Here is a 22,993-nt window from a genome sequence, read left to right as displayed (position 1 = left end):
GGGTAATGGGTTTGTCTGGACGGGGTCTGTAACAGCAGAACTCTGTCTTCAATGGCCCCCTATTCACTACAGGACCCTACTTCAATGGTCCCCTATTCACTCCAGGACACCAGTGACCAGGGCCCATAGAGCACTAGATGGACCGTTTCAGGACAGACCCAGTAACATTGGAACAAGCGGATGGAGAAACTAACCACTGATCTGATTAGTAACTTTGTCAGAATGACTGGATTAACCAACATTTGGCTCTGAAATGGAACCCTATTCCCTATATAGTGCACTACTTTAGACCAGAGCCCTATAGAACCCTATTCCATATATAGTGCACTACTTTAGACCAGAGCCCTCCGCACCCTATTCCCTATATAGTGCACTACTTTAGACCAGAACCCTATAGAGCCCTATTCCCTATATAGTGTCCTGCTTTTGACGCTGTAGTGCCTTATCTAGGGAATAGGGTGCGATTTTCGATGCGCCCTTTGAAACCTAAGATATAACACTTGTGTGTACAGTATAAATACAAAAATAGAAAACTATTTTAAAATACATAGGACATTGCTGTCTAGCATTTTGTATTTAAATTATTTATTTTTTTAGATATCGTACTAATGCTATATTGACATGCATATATATAAATGTGTACATTAAATGTGGCATTAACAGATATTTCGGTAACACTAGACACCCAGCGTCATGATATGACACTGTCATAACCATCTCATAACTGTTGACATAACTTGTCATAACACTCGATGCATATTTACACATGTTGTGACATTTTGTTAGTTTATGGCTGGTTATGACACCTGCATAAGTGTCCAAACCAACCTTTTATTAAAATGTGTTTTCCCATGCCAAGAAGTTTCCTTTCGTTTTGAAAGTTTGTTAAGTCCTTTGTTGTAATGGGTTCTTTCATCATATGATTTTTCTGATTTTAAATAACTTGTAGAAAATACACTTTATAACATTGTCATGAAGCATTATGACATAATTATATAAGCCAGACAGGCCAATCACGTACAAGTCCTGATGTCAGTCATCAGTCACATTGAGGATGTCTGGTCCTGCTCCTGTATTCATCCCAGTCATCAGAAACAGAGCATTGAGGGGGTAGGTGCATGTCTGACATCAATGTGTACGCAATTACAATGATAATTTAATACGGTTAATTTCAGAAAATGTTATGTAACATTTAACATACTGTTGACCAGTAGGCTATGGTGTAATGGAATGCTTTGCCTTGTGTTGTAGGTTTGGACTCCTGTGGAGGTGTTATAACCAGCCATAATATAACACAATATATGTCACAAAGGTCGAAGTATGTCATGACCATGTTATGACACTGGGTGTCAAGTAAAGTGTTACCGATATTTGTAAATAGGTGATTGTAAAGAGGTGTTTTATATTGAATAAAATGACACCACTGGATTCTTGACTTTCACAGCAGGGGTGTGTTCATTAGGCTACGCCGACTTCCACAGCAGGGGTGTGTTCATTAGGCTACGCCGTCTTCCACAGCAGGGGTGTGTTCATTAGGCTACGCCGACTTCCAGAGCAGGGGTGTGTTCATTAGGCTTCACGACTTCCACAAGCAGGGGTGTGTTCATTAGGCTACACCGATTTCAGAGCAGGGGTGTGTTCATTAGGCTACGCCGACTTCCCGACAGCAGGGGTGTGTTCATTAGACTTCACCGACTTTCACAGCAGGGGTGTGTTCATTAGGCTACACCGACTTCAGAGCAGGGGTGTGTTCATTAGGCTTACCCGACTTCCACAGCAGGGGTGGTCATTAGGCTTACACCGACTTCCACAGCAAGGGGTGTTCATTAGGCTACACCGACTTCCACAGAGGGTGTGTTCATTAGGCTACGCCGTCTCCACAGCAGGGTGTGTTCATTAGGCTACGCCGACTTTCCAGAGCAGGGGTGTTCATTAGGCTCGCCGACCCTTCACAGCAGGGGTGTGTTCATTAGGCTACCCGATTTCAGAGCAGGGTGTGTTCATTAGGCTACGCCGACTTCAGAGCAGGTGTGTTCATTAGGCTTCACCGCACTTTCACAGCAGGGGTGTGTTCATTAGGCTACGCCCGACTTAGAGCAGGGTGTGTTCATTAGGCTTCCGACTTTCACAGCAGGGGTGTGTTCATTGGCTTCGCCGTCTTCCAGAGCAGGGGTTGTTCATTAGGCTACCGACTTTCACAGCGAGGGTGTGTTCATTAGGCTACGCCGTCTTCCACAGCAGGGGTGTGTTCATTAGGCTACGCCGACTTCCTAAGCAGCGGGGTGTGTTCATTAGGCTACGCCGTCTTCCACAGCAGGGTGTTTCTACTAGGTACGCCGTCTCTCCACAGGCAGGGTGTGTTCATTAGGCTACACCGTCTTCCACAAGCAGGGGTGGTTCTTTAGGCTACGCCGTCTTCACAGCAGGGGTGTGTTCATTAGGCTACACCGACTCCACAGTGTTGGACGCAGAAGGCTTTTACTTCGCGTCACATAGATTGAATAAATGACTGCTATAGCCTACCCCGTCACGCATTCGCACTTCTTTCATATAACTGTTTATCTATTGGCTGCTGTATTTAACATTCAGCAAACAAGCGTTGTGTCCCTCTTTGAATTGTCCTTTGGTATAAGAACGCTAACAAATTATGTCCAGCAAGCTATTCTAGTCTAGCTTTTCCTGCATGGGACTCCAAGAGCTAATGACGGTTTAAGGAGGACAGCCAGCGGGAGCACAAGGGAAGATAGAAGGGCGTTACCTAGTCAGTTGAAAGGGAAAGGGGGATACTAGTCAGTTGGAAAGGGGATACTAGTCAGTTGGAAGGAAAGGGGAGGATACTAGTCAGTTGGAAAGGGAAAGGGGATCCTATCAGTTGGAAGGGAAAGGGGATACCCTAGTCAGTTGGAAAGGGAAGGGATACCTAGTCAGTTGGAAAGGGGATCCTAGTCAGTTGGGAAAGGGATACCTAGTCAGTTGGAAAGGGGGATACCTAGTCAGTTGGAAAGGGGGATACCTAGTCAGTTGGAAAAAGGGGATACCTAGTCAGTTGGAAAGGGGGATACTGGTCAGTTGGAAAGGGAAGGGGATACTGTCAGTGGAAAGGGAAAGGAGGATACTGGTCAGTTGGAAAGGAAGGAGGATACCTGGTCAGTTGGAAAGGGGAAAGGAGATACCTAGTCAGTTGGAAGGGGATAAGTAGTCAGGTGGAAAGGGAGATACCTAGTCAGTATGGAAGGGGATACCGAGATTCAGTTGGAAAGGGGAGTACTGTCAGTTGGAAAGGGAAAGGGGATACCTAGTCAGTTGAAAGGAAAGGGGATCACATTGGGCAGTGAAGGGAAAGGAGGATACTTGGTCAGTTGGAAAGGGAAAGGAGGATACCTGGTCAGTTGGAAAGGGAAAGGGGATACCTAGTCAGTTGGAAAGGGAAAGGGGGGTACCTAGTCAGTTGTACAACTGAATGCATTCAACTGAAATGTCTTCTGCATTTAACCGCATTTAACTCTCTGAATCAGAGACGTGCGGAGGCCTGACATGCTCGCGTATTGCGCAAGAGACGGAGGCTATAAATTACAATCTCATTATGCATAACCTATCATTAATTAGCTAAGTATAAGGCTATTATTGAATTTATTTGAAAGAGGTAGGCTAGGATGTCTATATATCAATCTAGAACAGGATTATCTATGTTGGATGCAATTTGAATGGAGTTGATGGAGAGAGATACAGTGCTCTGATTTTAATGCAACGATATTTGAGTGATGGGGTGTTTTAAATCTCTGCAGCTGCAATTTAAAAAATCTTTACAATTAAAAAAACAAGGTGACCTCACGACGGCCGAATGGAGATGCGGAAATTAGACGCGCATTCGATCGACCTTTTCCACGTTTTGTTACGTTAAATTTATTCTAAAATGGATTTAAATTGTTTTTCTCTTATCAATCTACACACAACACCCCATAATGACAAAGCAAAAACAAGTTTTTATAAATCTTTGAATTTATAAAAAATTTAACAAATATTCAGACCTTTTATTCAGTACTTTGTTGAAGCACCTTTGGCAGCGATTACAGCCTCGAATCTTCTTGGGTATGACGCTACAAGCTTGGCACACCTGTATTTGGGGAGTTTCTCCCATTCTCTGGGTAGATGGGGAGCGTCGCCGCACAGCTATTTTCAGGTCTCTCCAGAGATGTTCGATCGCGTTCAAGTCCGGGCTCTGGCTGGGCCACTCAAGGACGTTCAGATACTTGTCCCGAAGCCCCTCCTGCATTGACTTGGCTGTGTGCTTGGGGTCGTTGTCCTGTTGGATGGTGAACCTTCGCCCCAGTCTGAGGTCCTGAGCGCTCTGGAGCAGGTTTTCATCAAGACTCTCTGTACTTTTCTCTGTTCATCTTTCCCTCGATCCTGACTAGTCTCCTAGTCCCTGCCACTGAATAACATCCCCACAACATGATGCTTCCACCACCATGCTTCACCGTAGGGATGGTGCCAGGTTTCCTCCAGAGGGGACCCTTTCTATTCAGGCTAAAGAGTTCAATCTTGGTTTTATCAGAGCAGAGAATCTTGTTTCTCATGGTCCGAGTCCTTTAGGTCTCTTTTGGCAACCTCCAAGCAGGCTGTCATCTGCCTTTTTACTGAGGAATGGCTTCGTTCTGGCCACTCTAACAGGCTGAGTTGGTGGAGTGCTGCAAAGATGGGAGAACCTTCCAGAAGGACAACCGTCTCCACAGAGGATTTCTGGAGCTCTGTCAGAGTGGCATCAGGTTCTTGGTCACCTCCCTGACCAAGGCCCTTCTCCCCTGATTTCTCAGTTTGGCTGGGTGGCCAGCTCTTGGAAGAGTCTTGGTGGTTCCAAACTAATTCCATTTAAGAATGCTGGAGGCCACTGTGTTCAATGCTGCAGACGTGTTTGTACCCTTCCCTAGATCTGTGCCTCGACACAATCCTGTCTCAGAGCTCTACGGACAATTCCTTCAATCTCATGGCTTGGTTTTTGCTCTGACATGCACTGTCAACTGTGGGACCTTATATAGACAGGTGTGTGCCTTTCCAAATCATGTCCAATCAATTGAATTTACGATAAGTGGACTCCAATCAAGTTGTAGAAACATCAAGGACGATCAACGGAAACAGGATGTACCTGACCTCAATTTTGAGTCTCATTGCAAAGCGTCTGAATACTTATGTAAATAAGGTAATTCTTTTTTCTTTTTTTTTATGTTCAAACATTTTCTAAATGGTTTTCCCTTTGTAATTATGGTATTGTGTGTAAATTGAGGAACATTTATTTAATCAATTTCAGAATAAGGCTGTAATGTAACAAAGTGGAAAAAAGGAAGGGGTCTGATATCTTTCCGAATGCACTTCATTCTGTCTTTATATTACTGTAGCGTAGGCTGTGCTGCAGCAAATATTGGTCTACCCGTCACATCGAAAATAAGTTACCATGAGATGATAGGACTACATCCCGAGATGGGCCGTCTGTCCCTCCATCCTGAGATGGGCCGTCTGTCCCTCCATACTGAGATGGGCCGTCTGTCCCTCCATCCTGAGATGGGCCGTCTGTCCCTCCATCCTGAGATGGGCCGTCTGTCCCTCGTACTGAGATGGGCCGTCTGTCCCTCCATCCTGAGATGGGTCGTCTGTCCCTCCATCCTGAGATGGGCTGACTGTCCCTCCATCCTGAGATGGGCCGTCTGTCCCTCCATTCTGAGATGGGCGTCTGTCCCTCCATCCTGAGATGGGCGCTCTGTCCCTCCATCCTGAGATGGGCCGTCTGTCCCTCCATCCTGAGATGGGCTGTTCTGTCCCTCCATCCTGAGATGGGCCGTCTGTCCCTCCATACTGATGGGCCGTCTGTCCCTCCCTGAGATGGGCCGTCTGTCCCTCCACCCTAAGATGGGCCGTCTGTCCCTCCACCCTGAGATGGGCTGTCTGTCCCTCCATACTGAGATGGGCCGTCTGTCCCTAGCTGAATACTAACGTTAGCTAGTGAGCTGGTTAACTTCTGGTTAACTTATCTGGCTAGCTTCTGTTGTGGATTTCGGATACGTGTTGAATATACTTTTTCAGAATTCTTTTTTATCCGCACCACATTTGTGAGGCGGGTTGCAGGAAAGTGTTTTGAAGTTAAGTTTTTAGAAAAATATATTAAAAGATATGTGAAGAAAAGGACAAAAGATACAAAACATATATAACGGGACAAGACGAGGACACAAGGACGTCTGATGCTACGCATCTTGGAACCTTGAAGAAGCTATAGAAATAGAATATAAACGCAATAGAAGGTTGTTTCTTGTACTATTGTCTCTTGTGTCTTTAGAGGACAGTTTCACTTTGATGTGTCCTTTTTCTTCTGTACTTATTTTGTCTTTCCTTTCTTCTGTTAACTAGTTTTCTTTGTTTATCTTTGTGTTAGCTAGCTAGCTTCTTCCAGGAGAGTCCCCTAGCAAAGCTTAGCAACTGGTAAACAATTCAGCTAGCTAAGATACTAACAATTTTATTAAAAATGTACTTTTTCCAAAGCCTATCTTCTCTTTGTTTGTTGCCTTGTTTGTCTCCAATTCAGTCTTTAGCAGTTTTCCTTTTGCTTTTTTCCAATGTACTTCACTCTAATAACCATGAAATTTCAATATTTGTAGGAGCTCATTTTTTCAGCAGCTGCTGCTCAATTTGGAATCCCAAAAATCATTACACTGTCTAGTAAGTAACCTCTTCTCTAACCCATACCACTGTCTAGTAAGTAACCTCTCTCTCTCCCATTACACTGTCTAGTAAGTGAACCTCTCCTAACCCATTACACTGTCTAGTTAAAAGTAAACCTCTCTTCTAAACCCTTACACTGTCTAGTAAGTAACTCTCTCGTAACCATTACCACTGTTAGTTCAGTAACCTCTCTCTCTAACCCATCTACCTGTCTAGTAGAACCTTCTTCTACTACCCGATTACACTGTCGTTTGTTTTGTAAGTAACCTACTCTCTCTCTAACCATCTACACTGTTCATGTAGTAACCTCTTCTCGTCTTACCGAAATAAAACACTTGTCCTTGTTTTGTAAGTTAACCTTAATCTCTCTCTCTAACCCATTACACTGTCTAGTAAGTAACCTCTCTCTCTCTCTCTTACCGATAACACTGTCTTGTTTTGTAAGTAACCTCTCTCTCTCTAACTCATTACACTGTCTTGTAACCTCTCCCTGTTTTTAGCTTTCAGACTCTGACTGCCGCTAGGCTGGCTTCCCCAGGCTTCTATGAGCGTAGCAGAGCAGGCTCCTCTCCCTCTCCGTCTCTCCGTCTGTTTTTAAAACTTTTATCTGCTTGGCAGAGTAGAGCACACTGTCCTACATCTGTCTTGGGAGAGGGAAGGAATTACTTGGCCTTGCACCGTACAGACAGCCTGCCTGCGAACCTCCGGTAAAGTATACTGGGTTGTCTCACTTCTCATTTGGCTTTTATTTAGCTTTCTGGTTGTCGCTAGTCATTAAGTTTACTGTGTTGGAGTTTTGATGTGGCTGCAGTGAGGGTTGTGTACTGTGTTGTGAGGCTCCTATTGATCCTTGTCCTGTCTGGAGCGTATTCTGTTTTCATGTAAGCGATGGGCATCACCTTTTAGTTCACTGCAATGTTAGTAAAACAGCTTTAAAAGTCACTTCCTGTTTCTTTCTGTTAGAAGCTGTTTTAATCAAATAACTTCAAGTCTTTTTCCTTCTGATGTTGTCAACAAATCCTGTCGGCATTACATCATATCCAACTATTTCGTAAGACTTAACTAAAACATTTATAAGTAAATTGTTTTTTAAAGATAGTTGTTACAGCCTTGAAAAAGACTGTTCCAGAGGACAACTATGTCATGGATTTTCATTATTACAGTCTAAAAATGGCCTCGTTCAGTGTCTCATCCTCTCCTCGAGGTTATTTTCTATTTTAGTCAGCTCTGTATTTCTCCCTCCCTCCCTCCCTCCCCTGTTTGTATAGAGTTCCTCCATGTGAGCCTAGTCATCCAGAGGGTCATGTTAATCACAATGTTTTCCTCTCTTTCCCCTCCTCTTTCCCCTCCTCTCTTCACCCTCTCTTTCCCCTCCTCTCTTCACCCTCTTTCCCCTCCTCTCTTCACCCTCTTTCCCCTCCTCTCTTCTCCCTCTTTCCCCTCCTCTCTTCTCCCTCTCTTTCCCCTCCTCTCTTCTCCCTCTCTTTCCCCTCCTCTCTTCTCCCCTCTGAGTGGATGGAGGGAGGTTTTTGTGTCCCAAAGGGCACTCTATTCCCTTCAAAAGTAGTACACTATATAAGGAATATGGTGGCATTTTGGACAAAGAAGGGGGTTTTAATGTTTCAATGCCAGGGACTATTTATGACTAAACACTGAGTTAACAGTACTGGTATTCTGTTGAAGGATGGTCTCCTGGGAAGGTTGAGGAAACAGTTGAGATATCCCAGTATATGTTTACAATACAAACTAGTTTGGAGTAAATAAAGCCCAATCCTCAACAGGACTGATTCTCCTTTGCCTCAGAGCTAAAGCTCAACACAGCTTTTTTGCAGAGACCACCTCTTCATTGAAGCAAGAGCTGACGAAATCAAACATCTACGTTAAACAGCTGAAGCCATACGGCTTGTTCAAGGAATACAGGTCTTTGTTGTAGAAGCTGTTTTCAAATGCAGGATAATTGTAGATCCTGTATTAACTAACAGCTGTTGTCTAGGTGACGGGATGGATGTATATCCTGTATTAACAGCTGTTGTCTAGGTGACAGGATGGATGTAGATCCTGTATTAACAGCTGTTGTCTAGGTGACAGGATGGATGTAGATCCTGTATTAAAACAGCTGTGTCTAGTGTACAGGATGGATGTAGATCTTATACACAGCTTGTTGTCTGGCGTACTAGGATGGATATTAGATCCTTGTATTTAACAGCTAGTTAGTCTAGGTGAACAGGCAGGATGTAGATCACTTAGTATCAAAGCTTGTTGTCTAGGTGACAGGATGGAGTTAGATCCTTATTAACAGCTGTTGTCTAGAGTGACAGGATGGATGTAGATCCTGTATTAACAGCTGTTTGTCTAGGTGACAGGATGGATGTAGATCCTGTATTAACAGCTGTTGTCTAGGTGGACAGGATGGATGTAGATCCTGTATTAAACAGCTGTTTGTCTAGGTGACAGGATGGATGTAGATCCTGTATTAACAGCTGTTGTCTAGGTGACAGGATGGATGTAGATCCTGTATTTAACAGCTTGTGTCTAGGTGACAGGATGGATGTAGATCCTGTATTAACAGCTGTTGTCTTAGGTGACAGGATGGATGTAGATCCTGTATTAACAGCTGTTGTCTAGGTGACAGGATGGATGTAGATCCTGTATTAAAGCTAAGCTGTTGTCTAGGTGACAGGATGGATGTAGATCTCCTGTATTAACAGCTGTTGTCTAGGTGACAGGATGGATGTAGATCCTGTATAACAGCTGTTTGTCTAGGTGACAGGATGGATGTAGATCCTGTAATTAACAGCTGTTGTCTAGGTGACAGGATGGATGTAATCCTGTATTAACAGCTGTTGTCTAGGTGACAGGATGGATGTAGATCCTGTATTAACAGCTGTTGTCTAGGTGAGCAGGATGGATGTAAATCCTGTATTAACAGCTGTTGTCTAGGTGACAGGATGGAGTAGATCCTGTATTAACAGCCTGTTGTCTAGGTGACAGGATGGATGTAGATCTGTAATTAACAGCTGTTGTCTAGGTGACAGGATGGATGTAGATCCTGTATTAAACAGCTGTTGTCTAGGTGACAGGATGGATGTAGATCCTGTATTAACAGCGTTGTCTAGGTGACAGGATGGATGTAGATCCTGTATTAACTAACAGCTGTTGTCTAGGTGACAGGATGGATGTAGATTCTGTATTAACAGCTGGTGTCTAGGTGACAGGATGGATGTAGATCCTGTATTAACTAACAGCTGTTGTCTAGGTGACAGGATGGATGTAGATCCTGTATTAACTAACAGCTGTTGACGGGATGGATGTTGTTTTATTAATGGCTTGGGTCTTTTTTAATATTTAAATGTATGCTCACTCAGCCGTGCTTCACAAGTAATACACCAACGAATCTATTACCGGTGTGATCATATAGCCTACCTCAAATTTTGAAATATAATTAAAACATTTGGCCCGAACAACAATGTATAGGCAGGGCAATTCAAGCATAGCCAATATGCAGTGATAATGTAGTGGGCCTGTAGCTTACTGCTCAAACCTCATTGCTACAGTACTGATTTTGTTGCAGTAGGCTTCCGTTTTCTAAATCATGTAAAAACAATAATCTGAACGGTTGATCTCAGCTTGCATTTTGACTCAAAACATCATCTTTACTGTTCTAGAGTTTTCCCTGTTAACTCTATCAATGTTTCCCTTTACTGTGGAAATTGTAATCGAATCAATACAATTTTAGCCACTTTCAATGCAACAAAACGAACTATGCAAGAGATTTTGTTGTAGGCAGAACGCATCGGAGTAGGGTTATATTGCATTGACATGCATGACTCAGCCCGTACTCTACAGAGACCAGTGCCATATAACCAATAAGAGCTGCAGTAGACCTGCAAATAGGCCATTGTCATATATGGATCTGTGCCATTTACTTTGAACTGGACTGTGTTTACAGCATGAGCGGTCGTGATTAGATGAGCTTGTTTTGAGGTCGAAGCGAGAGCTGCATGTAGCCATGTGTGCACATTTTGTTCTTATCCTTTGCTAGTTAGTGAGTTATTAGCCCAGTTATAGATCATTTGTAGTCAGCAATAGGGGAGTGACTGCTTCTTACGAGAGCACAAAACATGCTCTTGTAAGAAGAAAAAAAAGCAAGTCAGGTAAAAAGCTTTTTTTTGTCTTAAAGGGGCAGTGTTGTATTTTGAGACAGGCTTAAAGCTAAGTAGCCAATAGGCAGAGGGTAGCATAATTTGTCTGATCACAAAGATATGATCAATACATGTTGTTGATTTAATTCCTGTACTGTTTGTAACTATCCTGGTAGGTTGACTGACAACCTGAACAGACATTGGTTACAGTTTGAATGATTGATGATAGTCAGTCAATATTAAAATATACTTCTCTGTTGATATCACATACATTATCAAGCATTTCACACATGTTATCCAGATACTGACTGTTTTCACTTGGTGGTCTATAGCAGCGTCCCACCAGAATGGGCTTTAGGTGAGGCAGATGAACCTGTAGCCATATTACTTCAACAGTATTTAACATCAGATCGTCTCTAATCTTTACAGGAATGTGGTTCTGAATATAGACCGCAACACCGCCTCCGTTGGCATTTCTGTCTTTTCTGTAGATGTTATAACCATGTATTGCTACCACTGTATCATCAAAGGTATTATCTAAGTGAGTTTCAGAGATAGTCAGAATATGAATGTCCTCTGTTACAAGCAAGTTATTGACTTCATGGACCTTGTTTCTTAGGCTACATATGTTAATATGGGCTATTTTTAGCACTTTCCTGGGTTGCTTGATTGTTTTTAATGATTTACTGAGAGCTTATCAGAGGTAGACTTACTCATGTTATTTACATTGGAGCTGATAGTGCAGGGTGAGCTGCATAAAGTGGTCTTCCTACTAGGGCACACCGCCTCAGTGCTAACAGTGTAACTCTGGTTTATAGACACATGATTACTGCATATAGCTGTAGGATAAACAGAGGTATTCAGGGCATTTAGGGGCACATAAATGATGTTTCTTACATTGTGTTTGTCAATGCACCTAAGATCAGGTACATTTGATGCAGCATTATGACAACTCATTGTCACAATGGGAGGGATTAACTGAGTTGGTCTTGGATCATCGAACTGTCATTGTTTCAACGCAGCCTTGAAATGCGTGGACAGAGTCCAGGAGCCAAGATGATTTGGATGGACTCCGTCATTCCTGTAGAGTATCTTCTGTTTCCAGAAAGTGTCAAAGTTATCAATATAAGTGACTCCAGCAGAGCTACAGTCTTTTAGCCAGGTGTGTAATGCCAGCAGTCTGCTGAATCTTTCACACCCGCGGCCCAACGATGGTACCAGACCTGAAATGATTGGCCATTTTTTGGTGTCTTTTAAAGATAAAATCAGTTCTTTAAAATCAATTTTCAAATGTTCCGAGCTAGCCCTCCTGATGTGGTTTAACCCCACATGAACTACGACAGTGTCAGCTCCCGGCATCAGAATCAGCCTTGTGATGTCCTGTACTCGTGCTCCTGGGTAGAACAGTAGGAATCAGCCTTGTGATGTCCTGTACTGACTCCTGGGTAGAACAGTAGGAAGCAGCCTTGTGATGTCCTGTACTCGTGCTCCTGGGTAGAACAGTAGGAAGCAGCCTTGTGATGTCCTGTACTCGTGCTCCTGAGTAGCACAAGGTTTTTGCCTTGGGAACCGAGATGTTTTTCACCATAGAGCTGTCTATGATGACAGCTGGTGATGTTGAATGGGCCGGTCTCTCGGGCAGCCTCATGGTCTGATGAGGGTGAGCGCTCCGAGGATCTGTACCCAAGGTAGAAGCCACCGGAGGGAGAGACCGAAAAGAGGACGAAGATGCAGGTACCTCCGGATCCGATCTTGAATGGGAAGCCCCCAAGGAAGAAGCCACCGGAACCTCTGGATCCAGGGCGGCAAAGCTGTTTCTGGTCTGTGTCAGATCCGGGCTCAACATCTCCATGGAGACCCCCGTTGCCAGAGGATGCGTTCTTCGACTTCCACGGCGAGTGACGTACCTCCATGGCTGGTTGGTTGGGTCGAGAACAGCACCGTTCTCCAGGGAAGGGGGAGACCCCTTCGGGGAAGGAACCCTGCTGAGCACCGGCCAGTCGGCTGTGAAGAGCCGACACTGCACCTAAACTTCCACCAGACCAGAGCGGCGTCCGGCTACTGGGATAAAACATAAAGTATGCGGGTGTGGGTTCCCTAGTAGCTTGTGTAGGTTTGCTACTTGCTTGCTAAGAGTAGCCACTTCTCTCACGTAGTCCTCTGAAAGTAAGCAATTGCTACATTTAAAGTCAGCGAGGTCCACATCGTCCCGGAACCAAGCAAAGTAAACACAGCTCCTGCAGCGCCGGGACAGATAGCAGCGCTCACAGCAACAACAGAGCCGCAGGATTCAAAATAAAATAAAAGTATATAAAAACACTGTCAGCTTTTAAATCGAGGTCTTTAGGTTTCAGCATTCAACAACAAACGTCTCGCTTTGATGACGCGCTCTCCCTAATTGTTTATTTATTTAACCAGGTAGGCCAGTTGAGAACAAGTTCTCATCTACAACTGCGACCTGGTCAAGATAAAGCAAAGCAGTGTGACACAAACAACACAGAGTTACACATGGAATAAACAAACGTACAGTCAATAACACAATAGAAAAATCTATATACAGTGTGCAAATGGAGTAAGATAAGGGAGGTAAGGCAATAAATAGGCCATAGAAGCGAAATAATTAAAATTTAGCAATTAAACACTGGAGTGATAGATGTGCAGAAGATGAATGTGCAAAGGAGCAAAAAAATAAATTACAATATGGGGATGAGGTAGTTGGGTGGGCTATTTACAGATGGGCTGTGTACATGTAACGGATGTGAAATGGCTAGCTAGTTAGCGGGTACGCACTAGTAGCGTTTCAATCAGTTACGTCACTTGCTCTGAAACCTAGAAGTAGTGTTGCCCCTTGCTCTGCAAGGGCCGCGGCTTTTGTGGAGCGATGGGTAACGACGCTTCGTGGGTGACGGTTGTTGATGTGTGCAGAAGGTCCCTGGTTCGAGGGGACGGTCTAAAGTTATACTGTTACATACAGGTGCAATGATCTGTGAGCTGCTCTGACAGCTGATGTTTAAAGTTAGTGAGGGAGATATGAGTCCAGCTTCAGTGATTTTTGCAATTCGTTCCAGTCATTAGCAGCAGAGAACTGGAAGGAAAGGCAGCCAAAGGGAGTGTTGGCTTTGGGGGTGACCAGTGAACTATACCTGCTTGAGCGCATGCTACGGGTGGGTGCTGCTATGGTGACCAGTGAGCTGAGATAAGGGGGTACTTTACCTAGCATAGATTTATAGATGACCAGGAGCCAGTGGGTTTGTCGACGAATATGTAGCGAGGGCCAGCCAACGAGAGCATACAGGTCACAGTGGTGGGTAGTATATGGGGCTTTGGTGACAAAACGGATGGCACTGTGATAGACTGCATCCAATTTGCTGAGTAGAGTGTTGGAGGCTATTTTGTAAATGGCAAGTCAAGGATCGGTAGGATAGTCAGTTTTACAAGGGTATGTTTGGCAGTATGAATGAAGGATGCTTTGTTGTGAAATAGGGAGCCGATTCTAGATTTAATGTTGGATTGGAGATGCTTAATGTTAGTCTGGAAGGAGAGTTTACAGTCTAACCAGACACCTAGGTATTTGTAGTTGTTCACATATTCTACTGTCTGTCTGACTGGGACTAGAGACCAGAGGCTTGTTATTATGGAAGTATAGCATGTGGAAACTGCACATTATGGTGAGCATCCCAAATGGCACCCTATTCCCTATATAGTGCACTACTTTAGACCAGAGCCCTATGGTACACTATTCCCTATATAGTGCACTACTTTTGACCAGAGCCCTATGGCACCCTATTCCCTATATAGTGCATTACTTTTGACCAGAGCCCTATGGGGAATAGGACTACAGTGGGGAAAACAAGTATTTGAAACACTGCCGATTTTGCAGGTTTTCCTACTTACAAAGCATGTAGAGGTCTGTAATTTTTATCATAGGTACACTTCAAAAATCCAGAAAATCACATTGTATGATTTTTAAGTAATTAATTTGCATTTTATTGCATATATACATAAGTATTTGATCACCTACCAACCAGTAAGAATTCCGGCTTTCACAGACCTGTTAGTTTTTCTTTAAGAAGCCCTCCTGTTCTTAAAATCGGCAGTGTATCACATACTTGTTCTCCCCACTGTATATAGTGAATAGGGTGCCATTTGGTATGCAGTGTCCGACAGCTCTCTATATCAAGGGCTTTACCGGCGTCTAAACCCCTCGTTCCAATGTTTTACAGCCATGAAGCTTTTTAATGAGTGTAATTGATTGATTGTTTTATGAGGTCTTCCTATTGGAAGATATTGCCTGTTTTCCTCAGAGTAGGATAGAAAACAACACTGGAATCAGACTTTTAGGGATACTATGGTGCATGGGTCTTCGTATGATTTTGTATTTTTTAATCATGTGTTGGTCATTGTTGCATGTCTTGTCATTTTTGTAATTCATTGACGATGCATGCTGGGATAAAAGAATTTCGCAAATTGGGCTTAATAAAGTAATACTCTACTCTCTCTACTCTACAGACTAGCCTGACTTTCTCCTGAGCCTCTATGGAGCCCTGGGTTCTGTTCTCTCTATCGCTCCTGGTCTACCTGTATTTGGAGGTGTCTGGAGCTGAAGATGGGGCCCAGGACCAGAGAGTGCTGGCTGGCCAGGGGAGGAGGAGGAGAGGGCCAGGGGAACCAGGGGGCCCGGAGTTCAACCAGCGCCAGCGAGGAGAGCTAGAATGGGGGAAGAGGAGGAAGGCAGGAGGGCCTGGGCAGGGGAGAGCCAGGGGGAACAGGGACAATCAGCGATCTCAAACGCCCCTGGGTCTGACGAGGCTGGGGAGCCTTCCGGCCAACGCCAGAGGAGACGATGGAGAGTCTATTTTCATTGAGTCATACAAGAGTGTTGACGAGAGACAGTCTAACTACAATGTCATCCCGGGTTGGTTCACCACCACACCTCTCTCTCTGTCTTCCTCTCCCTGGCCCGCTCTCTCTCACTCTCTGGCCCTCTCTCCCCCTCTTTAATTCTGGCCCTCTCTGGTCCTCTCTCTCTCTCTCTCTGGTCCTCTCTCTCTCTCTGGCCCTCTCTCTCTCTCTCGCTCTGGCCCTCTCTCTCTCTCTTGCCGTCCCGCTCTCTCCCTCCAGTATCAGCTGCCCGCTCCCCTCAATAGCCCTTGCCCCCGTCTCTACCTCCAGGTACAACCCCTCTCCTTGCCCGTCTCTTCCTCCAGGTATCAAGCCCCTCTGCCCCGTCTCTCCCTCCAGTAATCACACCCCTCTGCCCCGTCTCTCCCTCCAGGCTATTCAGCCCCTCCTGCCCCGGTCTCTCCTCCTAGGTATCAACCCCCTGCTTGCCCCGTCTCTCCCTCCAGGTATCAGCCCCTCTGCCCCGTCTCTCCTCCAGCGTATCAACCCTCTCCCCGTCTCTCCCTCCAGCGTATCACACCCTCTCGTGCCCCGTCTCTCCCCCAGGTATCAACCCCCTCTGCCTTGCCCCGTCCTCCCTCTCGATGGTATCAGCCCCTACTGGCCCCGATCTCTCCCTCCAGGTAGCAGCCCTCTCGCCCCGTCTCTCCCTCCAGGTATCAAGCCCCTCTGCCTTGCCCCGTCTCTCAACCTCCTAGGTCATCAACCCCCCCCCACACCCCCCACTCCCCACTTGCCCCCGCTCTCCCTCCAGGCTATCCCCCCTCTGCCCTTGCCCCGCTCTCTCCCTCCAGTATCAATCCCCTCTGCCTTAGCCCGTCTCTCCCTCCACGTATCACCCCTCTGCCTTGCCCCGTCTTCCCTCCAGGTATCAACTGCCCTCTGCCTGCCCCGTCGTGCTCCCTCCAGCGTATCACCCCTCTGCCCTTGCCCCTACTCTCCCTTCCCAGGTATCACTCTGCCCCGTTCTCTCCCTCCAGGTATCAACCCCTGTGCTTGCCCCGTCTCTCCCTTCCAGGTATTCCAACCCCTCTGCCTGCCCGGTCTCTCCCTCCAGGTATCAGCCCCTTGCCCTTGCCCCGTCTCTCCCTCCCCCCCCCCCCCCCCCCCCCCCCCCCCCCCCCCCCCCCCCCCCCCCCCTGGTACAACCCTCTGCCCGTCTCTCCCTCCAGGATCAGCCCCTCTGCCCCGTCGCTCCCTCCAGGTATCAGCCCCTCTTGCCCCGTCTCTCCCTCCAGGTATCAACCCCTCTGCCCGTCTCTCCCTCCAGTTATCAACCCTTGCCTCTTGCCCCGTTCTCTCCCTTCCAAGTATCAAGCCCCTCTGCCCTGTTCTCTCCCGTCCAGGTATCAAGCCCCTCCCTGCCCGTCCTCTCCCCTCCAGGTATCGCGCCCTCTGCCCCGTCTCTCCTCCAGGGTATCAGCCCTCTGCCCCGTCTTCTCCCTCCAGTATCACCCCTCTGCCCCGTCTCTCCTCCAGGTATCCAGCCCCTCTGCCCCGTCCTCTCCCTCCAGCGTATCAACCCTCTGCCCCGGGTCTCTCCCTCCAGGGCGTATCAAACCCCTCTGCCCCGTCTCTCCCGTCCAGCAGTATCAACCCACTCTGCCCCGTCTCTCCCTCCAGTATCAGCCCCCTCTGCCCCGTCTTCCCTCAGGTATCAGCCCCTCTGCCCCGTCTCTCCCTCCCGGTATCAACCCCTTTTCCGTCTCTCCCTCCAGGGATTCAACCCCTCTGCCTGTGCCCGTTCTCCTCCCTCCAGGTATCAACCCCTCTGCGCCGTCTCCCCCTCCAGATCAAGCCCCTCTGCACCCGTCTCTCCCTCCAGGTATCCAAACCCCTCTGCCCTCGTCTCTCCCTCCAGGTATCAAACCCTCTGCCTTGCCCCGCTCCTCCCTCCAGGTATCAGCCCCATCTGCCCCGTCTCCTCCCTCCAGGTAATCAGCCCCTCTTGCCCCGTCTCTCCCTCCAGGTATCAGCCCTCTGCCCCGTCTCTCCCTCCAGGTATCCAAACCCCTCTGCCCGTCTCTTCCCTCCACGGTATACAGCCCCTCTGCCCCGTCTCCCCTCCAGGTATCAACCCTCTGCCCCCGTCTCTCCCTCCAGGTACAACCCCTCTGCCTTGCCCCGTCTCTCCCTTCCAGGCTATCAACCCCTCTTGGCCTTGGCCCCAGTCTCTCCCCTCCAGGATCAGCCCCTCTGCCCCCGTCTCTCCCTCCAGGTATCAGCCCCTCTGCCCCCGTCCTACGTCCAGGTATCAACCCCTCTGCCTTGCCCCGTCTCTCCCTCCAGGTATCAACCCCTCTGCCTTGCCCCGTCTCTCCCTCCAGGTATCAGCCCCTCTGCCTTGCCCCGTCTCTCCCTCCAGGTAAGAACTAAGGGCCAAAGTGTGTACCGGAGCATCACCATGTTTCTCTCTCCTCTCTTTGTCTCTCCCGTTTCCCCCCTTCTCTCTTTCCCTCCCCCAGCTAAGAAGGGCATATGTATGCCAAGGCCTCAGCATGTTGGAGTCGTAGAGAAGGAAAGAGGTCTCAACATTTGTATCTGTGCCATTATGGCATGTGTGACAGTATGGGCAGCTCCATTGAGGGTATATTGAACCAGGTCTTTTGTCATGTATTTATTGTGACCACTAGATGGCAGTATATAGTTTAAAGCCATTTCCAAACTAGGCAAACCAATTAGAATCATATCAAATGTTATTTGTCACGCTTACTTACAGAAGACAATGCTCTGATCATTGGCTGACGCCTCCCAACCAATAGGAATCCCCACCCAGTTAACTACTTTAAAATGGTGGAAGCCCTCAATGGCAACACAGACAGAACAAGGAGCCAGATGTTTCAACGGATGTATAAATCTGAAACATCTGGTTGGATTTTCCGTGTTGAGGAGAGGAAGCCCAGTGGCCGGCCGTGGGAGAGTATGGAGCGAGATGGAATTGGGCCGACATTCTGACGATTTTTCTCGCAGTTTTCTGTTCCCAAAACTAGGATCTGTTACACACAAAGTGCACAAAGTTTTGTAGGAATTGACCCTTTGCCAAAGTTTTAAAAAATAGCATTGTTTACAAGGAGTTCAAAGGCGACCTATAGTTATTGCACACGTGCACAGAGAAGGCATTCCCTAACCGACTTGATTGTTTTGCCCACTGTGCTTCATGTGCTCCCATTGGAAACGACACATATGAATTATCTTGTGTTAGTTATTAATATCTTTGATGGCAATGTTCATGCAAAAAAATGTTATTTCCAAGTAGAGATCTCTATACATCTCTATGGTAGGAGCAGGCCGCCGGTCGCCCAAGCCATGTGTCACCTAGCATCTCCTAACAAACCTGCCCTTCCCCGTCTCTCCCGCAGGTAAAAAGGGCCAGTGTGTYTACCAGGGCATCACCATGTTTGAGCAGGCCGTCTGGTCCCCCAAGCCGTGTGTTACCTGTCTGTGTAGCGGAGGGCAGGTGCTGTGTGACGAGGTCACATGTCCTCGTCAACGATGTCACTTCCCCTACACCCCCTCTGGCGAGTGCTGCCCTGTCTGCATGGACACAGGTAGGTGGTGTTTTGTCTTAATGACGTGGTTGGGTTAAAGGGTATCATTATCTAGCTTAACTTAGTTTAAAGGTCCAATGCAGTTTAAAAAAAAAAATCTCAATATCCAATCATTTCTAGGTAACAATTAAGTACCTTACTGTGATTGTTTTAAATTAAAAAGTCAGAAATCAATAAAAATTGCTTCTTCGCAAAGAACAATTTCTCAAACAATTTTTTTTCTAGGACTTTCTGAGTGGGGGAGGGGAAAACTGAAAACGTGTATTTTTTTCTTTAATTAGGCAAGTCAGTTGGGAACTCATTCTTTTTTACAAAACTAGCTGTTATTGGCATTGAGGTTTGGAACTCTCTATCTTATTCGTTTATGAACTAATTTACCACCTGGTTATTTAACCAGACAGGCCAAAACACCCAGGCAGGCCAAAACACCCAGGCAGGCCAAAACACCCAGGCAGGCCAAAACACCCAGGCAGGCCAAAACACCCAGGCAGGCCATGGGAGAGGGGTGTTGATAAGTGCATGAAGGGACCGGGTATCTTAGTTATTTTGTCGAGCTGATGTCTATGGAGGCTGATGTGGCTGGCTCTCGTAGGCATTGATCGTAAAGGGGGGTGTGTATTGAGATGTTCGCATGATCTTGGCCAGGGATGTGCTCGATGTCGTACCCCATAGTCAGATCAGTTGGATAGCTGAGGCTGCATACTGGTACCACACGTGTCGGGGCAACAGTCGCCGTAGCCATTACGAAGTCAATGGCTTGTAAGATGGTAGGTGACAGCACCACCTGTCAATCGCATTGATTAATGAATAATATCGGTTTTAGGTACTGACCCAGATGCAGACAGTGTAAATAGAAATAAACGTTTATCTTCCTAATAACCGAGGCGGGCAAACGACAGGTCAAAGGCAGACAGAGGTTCAGTAAATCCCAGAGAGGATACAAAAGGTCCAGAACGGGAGGCAGTCTTAAGGTCAGGGCAGGCAGGAACGGTAAAAACGGGGAAGGATAGAAAACAGTGAGCAACGAACAGACAGGGAGCTAGGGGAACAAACGCTGGTAGGCTTTTCACAAAAACAAGAAATATGAAGATGGGATGATGGACGACACGCTTGGAGGAAGGGTGGAGACAATACACAAAGACAGGTGAAACAGAATCAGGGTGTGAACAGATAATCAATATTCTAAGTCCTCAACTTGGAAAATGATTGACATCTTCACATATACTGTAGGTAATTGTGAATCAGAACGAGTTTTTAACACTGTTTTTTTTTATTTTGTTTTAAAAACATTATCCCTTTTCTTCCCAATTTTTCGTGGTATCCAATCGTATTGTAAATTAACTATCTTGTTTCATCGCTAAATTCCCGTACGGGGCTCCGGGAGAGAACAAAGGTCGATTAGCCATGCAGTCCTCCGAAGCACAACCCAACCAAGCCCACTGCTTCTTCATAAACAGCGCGCCTCAACCGGCACCAGCGACCAATGTGTGGAGGAAAACACACCGTGCACGGCCGGCCCCCTCGGTTAGCGCGCACTGCGCCCGGTCGCGGCAGGAGTGCTGGAGCACAATGAGACACAGGATAATCCTAACGCGGCCAAACCTCCTATACCGGACGACGCTAGCCAATTGTGCGTCGCCCCACAGACTCCGGTCGCGGCCAGCTGCGACAGAGGCTGGGCGCGAACCAGAGACTCCTGGTGGCGCAGCTAGCACTTGCGATGGCAGTGCCCTAGACCGCTATACGCCCACCGGGAGGGCCTAGTTTAACACTGTTTTTGGTAAGAGAATGCTTTGTTGGTATTTGCACTTTGGAATGATGATAATCAATGATAATCACAGAACTGGTAGATTGTGAAAGCCAGGTCGACGGCTACTTACCTTTCACTAGGGTACTTGTAAAGGTCACGAGAAAGGTATTTTTGCATAACTTTCTTAGTCTCTTCGCTCCTATGTGGAACATATGGGTTTCTATTGGGAGCAGAGGATAGTTTAGAACTTGGGGATAGAATACGTGTCATTTGTATCTTCAAGTATATTTACTCTCATTTGTCATTCAGGTAATTACTTACCGCACGATAGCTGCTGCATGGTCTTTTGTCATAAGGACTCATAAATGCTTTTCACAGCAGTGTTTGGTGAGATGAGACCTCAATACTTCATCAATTCTGGAACTAAGTTTTTTTCTGAGGTAGGATATGATGTGTTGTTTTGTTTTTATCTTAGTTACTTAATATATGACAAAGCTGTTATGTTAATTCAGGCAGATATGAGAACGACAGTTTTGGAACTTATTTCTTATATCAGGTTAGTTTCGCGTTTTGTTATTGAACTTTGAAGTTTCCAGACATTGTTGGTTATTATCGAGAAAAATGGGCATCTGTAGCCGAAAAAACACAATGCAGCAAGGCATAAATCATCAACACTCATACCAGATCGGCAGGGGACTCTCTCACTAATTAACACCAGGCTAGGCCCAATTAGCATCCGCAGTCCAGTCCGCAAGGGCAAAATGCACAACTCGAGGCATGTGCACACGCATAAACCATCACATGCAGTTGTCAGGCCTAAAACAATTCAACACACCCAGCGCAGAGTAAAACACAGACGGGTGCCACAAAGTAACTCCCTGGCCAAAAACTGAAAAGATTGTTTTAATTAATACAACTTAATTATGTTAATTTTTCTGCGATGCCATCCCACCCATAGTAACAGGGCAGAATGTTGTCTTTAGTGCGATCTTATATAACTCAATGGCTATTTTCACTCGATCTAAAATGGGATCATATTAAGATTATAGGTTTCACTCCTCACTCTCATGTTTCCCTAAGACTTCTTCATTATAGCATGATCTCGCCTTGATAAACTCTGGATAGACTTGTGTCAGATGGGAATGTTTCACAAAGAGAAATGAATGGAAAATGCTGGCAGTGAACAACTCTATGGCACCTCTTGACATCTTCCTCACCTTAGTAACCTGATTGGAGATCACTAGATACCACACCACACATGACAGTGTAGCAAAAAATTGAGGAACACTTCTAATCATTGAGTTGCACCCCACCATTTGCACATCCACGAAAGCCTGCAAATTCGTCACGGGAGCTCATAGCGACTACACACGCGTGCGAAAGCACATCATCCTACTGGGGATCAGCACATTCTCCCCACACGATTGTGTCATGTTGGCCTAGGCAGTATTCCTTTGATAGGGTGCACACACAATCTTGATAAACACCATAGCGAAAACACGGCACTTGAGGTGACACAAAAACCCAGCAAGACCACCAGTTCACCACAACGTTACTTGACACAACACACACGCGCTCAACGCACCTGCAACCTGCCTTACCAGAACCACCCAGTCATCACACAAGTCAGCCTTAAAGTTATCTCATCTTATCTGTACCTTCACTCGACCACTACATCCACACACACACGACACCTAGCACAATCCGACACACAACACACATCCCACATGGCACACACCACACACACCACACACACACACACACCCACACACACATCACACCACACACATCACCACACACAACACACACACACACACACACACACAGCACTATCACCACCACACACACACACACACCACACCTGCTACACCCCGCCCCCCTACCTCTCCTTCAGACATCACACTGCTGCTTTTCAGATCTTATTAAACTGGCTCAGTTGTAAA

The 22,993-nt window shown here is 46.4% G+C and overlaps 1 protein-coding gene across 1 annotated transcript in view; it reads left to right on the top strand.

Annotated features, from left to right (window-relative positions):
- The first annotated feature begins 7,205 nt into the window (after positions 1-7,205).
- The window catches only part of LOC112071092 (extracellular matrix protein 2), a 37,694-nt gene continuing 21,906 nt past the window's right edge, over positions 7,206-22,993 (top strand). The window contains exons 1-3 of the mRNA XM_024138565.2: positions 7,206-7,415; positions 15,360-15,765; positions 19,112-19,300. Of these exons, the coding sequence (XP_023994333.2) occupies positions 15,387-15,765; positions 19,112-19,300 (568 nt within the window). The 5' untranslated portion in view covers positions 7,206-7,415; positions 15,360-15,386. The remainder of the gene's footprint in view (positions 7,416-15,359; positions 15,766-19,111; positions 19,301-22,993) is intronic.

This window comes from Salvelinus sp. IW2-2015, unplaced genomic scaffold, assembly GCF_002910315.2.
Source record: "Salvelinus sp. IW2-2015 unplaced genomic scaffold, ASM291031v2 Un_scaffold1517, whole genome shotgun sequence".
NCBI lineage: Eukaryota > Metazoa > Chordata > Actinopteri > Salmoniformes > Salmonidae > Salvelinus > Salvelinus sp. IW2-2015.
This window is presented reverse-complemented; position numbering and strand designations above follow the sequence as displayed.